The 4,703-nt window shown below is 38.3% G+C and overlaps 1 protein-coding gene across 1 annotated transcript; it reads left to right on the top strand.

Moving 5' to 3' along the window:
- On the top strand, window positions 1–1,651 carry LOC129834320 (C-X-C motif chemokine 11-like). Its single transcript, XM_055899200.1, has 4 exons — window positions 1–263; window positions 561–678; window positions 839–922; window positions 1,253–1,651. The coding sequence occupies exons 1-4, from the start codon at window positions 191–193 to the stop codon at window positions 1,305–1,307; spliced, it is 330 nt and encodes a 109-aa protein (XP_055755175.1). The 5' UTR covers window positions 1–190; the 3' UTR covers window positions 1,308–1,651.
- Window positions 1,652–4,703: the final 3,052 nt, after the last annotated feature.

The raw sequence follows: 4,703 nt of genomic DNA, 5'->3' as shown, positions 1-4,703 counted from the left end.
CAGTGAGAGCTGTTTCTTGAACCTTTGCCGGGAAAGAACATGGGATTTGGGAAAACCCTCTGCCGGCAGTTTATAAAAAGGACAATGGATCCCACTAGTTCTTCACTTTTCACTTTCACTTTAAGTGGCTCTTACTGCCTCTTGACTCCTCACCACCCCATCTCCTCACCTCTCGCTACTTATATTCACGATGGCCTTCGCACCAAAAGCCTGCAGTCTTTTCCTGGTGGTTTTCCTGGGAGTTTGTATGCAGCTCAACGGAGGTAAGATTTCAAAGCAATTTCTAGCAATGTCAGCTACAATATATGGAATGTACAGCGCAGCGTGCATGCTTTCCTAGTTACCTGACTGACTAGGGATTTTGCAGTGACTAGGCTACTATACATATAGTGGCTGTCATATAGCATAAAACGAGTGTAGAATACTATAGAAATTGCAGTTATGTACAGTTTCTTCTTAGAACAAGCATTGTGCAAAAAATGCATTCATGTGAATTCCTATCCAACTTTTCCATTCAAATGTTTGACCATGTTAATTGATGTTTATAACTCTCATTACAGCTCAACACGTTCCAGGTGCCAGATGCAAATGCCCAGGAACCATTATGCACACTCAGGAAACCATTGTTGACTTTGAAATCATTGAACAGACCCATTACTGCGACACTACTGAAATCATGTAAGTACTGTATTTATTTAACCAGAAAGTGGTTTCTCTCTCTTTCTTTGTTTGTTTCTTTCGGACATTAACTTATGTCATGACAATCACCTCTATCAGCCTTATATCAGTTGTGTGACACAAGCATTAATTGTGTGTATGTGTGGTTTGTTATTTTCAGTGTTACACTGGCGGAAGATGGAGCCAGAAGGTGCCTGAACCCCGTTGGGAGAAAGGCCATGTTTTTCGTCAAGTGCTGGAACAAGTAAGATAGATCAAATAATCAGACTTATCACCACCATACCTTGGCAGAACTATACTGCAGTTATTACAATGTAATAACTTATTGATCAACATTTGTCACAATCTAATGACATATAGATCTAATGGTAAAAAAGCAAAGTTACTGTAATTATAAAAGTTACTGTAATTATAGTTTTATCACACCATGAAGTAGCAGACATGAGGCTAAAGCATGTACAAGCAAAAGACCTTAGCACACACTTTAGAAACATCCTAGAGCACTTGACTTAATATAATCCATGGAACATTAGTCTTTTCTGACAATAACTCTCTTCTCCCTCCTTCCAAATAGAATAAACAAGGACGACAAGCAAAAGAGGAGGTGTCTTAAGAGAAAAGCCGAGTGAACGTAACGGAGGAGGGGAGGAGGGGCATGGAAAACCCACCGATTGGATTTTCCCAGAAGTCATGTGACCAAACACACACAAGAAGAATGTTGAGGGCTGACACTGCACTTTAGAAAAAGAAAGAGAGAGAGAGAGAGAGGGAGAGGGGGATTTTCTATTTCCTTTGTGATTTTGTGTTACAGCACTGTATACAACTACGAGTATACAACACTAATTGTGAGACATTTAAAGATATCATAAGTTAAAACTCTTTATTTATTTTTCTATTTATTTAAATATGTGTATATTTATGAACGGATAAATATGATTTTGATACAACTGAAATAAAAAGGTTTTTGATACAACTTAAAGATTCAACGTTCTCTTAATCACAACACTCCATTTGTTATGAATGCTTATACCAAGTCTTATAATGCAATATGGGGTAACACAAGCATTATTACTGGTACAATTAATGCATAAGGCCCAATACTCATGGTCTATAGAGAGAGCCATGGGAACAGCTCTTTTAACATTTGGTTACAGCCTATGACACACTCTGGAGAGAGAGAGGGTCCCATGTATGGCAACCCGTGATCATGACTTAAACACAGCTGGTCTCAACAGCTGCAGGGGTTGGCTGAGAAACGAAGGCTGGACTTCCAGGTCAGGAGCAAAATGTACTGATGCCATAGCGACCTGGGGTGAACCTCAACACACATGTCGTTTCTAAACTACTGGAATACATGAACTGAACACACTAGGGTTAGACATACTACAGTCACTTGTACTAATCCGACATAATCGGATTTATTGACGCAAAAGAAATGTGAAATAAATGTCAAAACAAATGTTCATGATCATAAAATGTTGATTTCCAGCCATTACAATTCTGTCAATGTGCACCATCTACTGGAGGACCTTAGTACCTAAACCCAGATAATCACTGACTTCTGTAATTACAAAGTCACTACACAAACATAAAGCAACTTAATGTAAACATATAAAATCAACTGAATGTAAAGGTATAAGATCAACTGAATGTAAAGGTATAAGATCTACTGAATGTAAACGTATAAGATCAAGTTAATGTAAAGGTATAAGATCAAGTTAATGTAAAGGTATAAGATCTACTGAATGTAAACGTATAAGATCAAGTTAATGTAAAGGTATAAGATCAAGTTAATGTAAAGGTATAAGATCTACTGAATGTAAACGTATAAGATCAAGTTAATGTAAAGGTATAAGATCTACTGAATGTAAACGTATAAGATCAAGTTAATGTAAAGGTATAAGATCAAGTTAATGTAAACGTATAAGATCAAGTTAATGTAAAGGTATAAGATCAAGTTAATGTAAAGGTATAATAGCAACTTAATGTCAAGTGTTACCAAGTAGTCAATGATAATACTAGAAAATTATTTAGATGCCAATATTTACCTTCTAAATAAATCAAGATAATGTAGCTTTCTAAATAAATCAAGATAATGTAGCTTTATCAATAAATAAAGATAATGTCGCTTTCTAAATAAATCAAGATAAGGTAGCTTTCTAAATAAATCAAGATAACGTAGCTTTCTAAATAAATCAAGATAACGTAGCTTTCTAAATGTGCCATTGAAAACAACAAAAGGCTCTAGGAGGTCTTGAATATAGAAATGTTTCTGAAGCACTTACTGCTATACTGATTGCAGCGGCCTAGTTTCTTCCCTTTTAGAACCACCATGGGTGCGTCCTAAATGGCACCCTATTCACTATATGGTTCACTTCTTTTGACCAGGACTATGGTCAAATGTAGTGCATTATAATAATAATAGGGTGCCATTTGGGACGTACAATGTTTCTCCAGCGTGATGAGCTCCAAGGCAGCACGTCTTGCGTTTTGACCATTACTTTGCTGTGGAGATAAACTTTGCTGGAGGATATCAGAACTGGCCTTCACACTCAGGGGAAATCAAAGGGCTGCTGGTGGTCAGAGAGAGCCAAGGAGTGTGGGAGAGAATAGATCCTCCATAAACTCTCTTATTCCCACACCAGAGTCCTGAGGCTGCTGGGCTGCCTTTTGTGTGAGCGCGCACGCACATGGACTTACACACACGCACACGCACACGCACACACACACACACACAGACACTCTATAAAAAAAAACAGCCGCATGAGATCATAAACCAAAACAAAGCCTAGAAACATAGCAGATGAAGGGGTGCTTAGTCATATCTGCCTGTGGCATACCCTGCAGTATATACAGGATCTCCTGGAATGAAATCATCTGTTAAGACAGATATGGACAATATCTCAGTGAAGTTGTTGGGAGAAGACGAGGCTAATGTTACATTGCTATGGCTGGATCCCAAATGGCACCCTATTCCCTATTTAGTGAGCTAGTTTTGACCAAGGCCCATTGGGCTCTGGTCAAAAGTAAGCACTATATAGGGAATAGGATGCCATTTGGGATCCGGCCTTTATGAACTGTTGTCAGCATACTATTTGGAACACAAGATGGAAATGGACGTTTACTAAAATGATCATTGATAGGTCATTGATCATCCCCGCCCGAGGTTCAGTAGAAGAAGGTTCAACATGGTTAGGTAAGTGGAAAACACTCTGCTTGATGTTAGAAAGACTTCAATTCTGGTTGCATGCTGTTTCATTTGTTGCCTGATGTTCCTCACTCTAGCTGTCAGAACAGCAGAACCTCCGAGTAAGAGAACCTTTCCTTAAGAAACTAGATCAACAAATACATCATCTGCATGTTATCAACAAAGCAGTTGGATTTTCAATGGGTGGCGTTTCATGTTTCTGCAAAATTGCTACTAATAATTTGTCTGGCACTTTTGCAGAAGCCTCCCATCGACGAGTGTGTTTAATTTTTAAACATTCTGCGGCAAAGGCACAAATCCTGAGAGAAATATTTTGCATTTTATTTCCATGATATGTGTTGTTCCCGCCTACTTTAAAGCTTATATATAGCTTTAAAAAAAGGACTGGTCTGTCTCCCACAGTGTAATACTCTCTCGTATAGGAGAACAGCGGCGGCTGTTAGAATAAAAGATGAGTGAGAGCTGCCACTGCCTGGCTTCCGTTGGAATCCAACAAACCCATGCTGTTTGTCAGATCTAAAAAATAAAAAATAAAAAGTAATAATAATAAAATTAAAATAAATGGCAACCCAATATTTTATTTATACATGTGGAGAATGCCCAATCGCTTGTTGATGTAGCTGTCAGACAAAGGGAAGAGAGTAAATTGCTCCTAACACGTTATCCCCATGCAATATTCATACAGCTACTGCTATAACATGGCTTTCATGCGCTCTCTTTGTTGCTCTACAGGCCGTGAAGAGAGTGGGCATCAATTATATGAAAATAGTCAAGAGAGAACGTTGTGTAGAACGGAACGACACACAAACAAATAAAC

Source organism: Salvelinus fontinalis, chromosome 3, assembly GCF_029448725.1.
Source record: "Salvelinus fontinalis isolate EN_2023a chromosome 3, ASM2944872v1, whole genome shotgun sequence".
Lineage (NCBI taxonomy): Eukaryota > Metazoa > Chordata > Actinopteri > Salmoniformes > Salmonidae > Salvelinus > Salvelinus fontinalis.
This window is presented reverse-complemented; position numbering and strand designations above follow the sequence as displayed.

Excerpts from the sequence above, each read along its gene's own strand:
- LOC129834320 (XM_055899200.1), top strand. The coding sequence starts at position 191 with ATGGCCTTCGCACCAAAAGCCTGCAGTCTTTTCCTGGTGGTTTTCCTG. Across the intron at positions 264-560 it reads TTGTATGCAGCTCAACGGAG|CTCAACACGTTCCAGGTGCC; the intron begins GTAAGATTTCAA and ends CTCTCATTACAG. Across the intron at positions 923-1,252 it reads TTCGTCAAGTGCTGGAACAA|AATAAACAAGGACGACAAGC; the intron begins GTAAGATAGATC and ends CCTTCCAAATAG.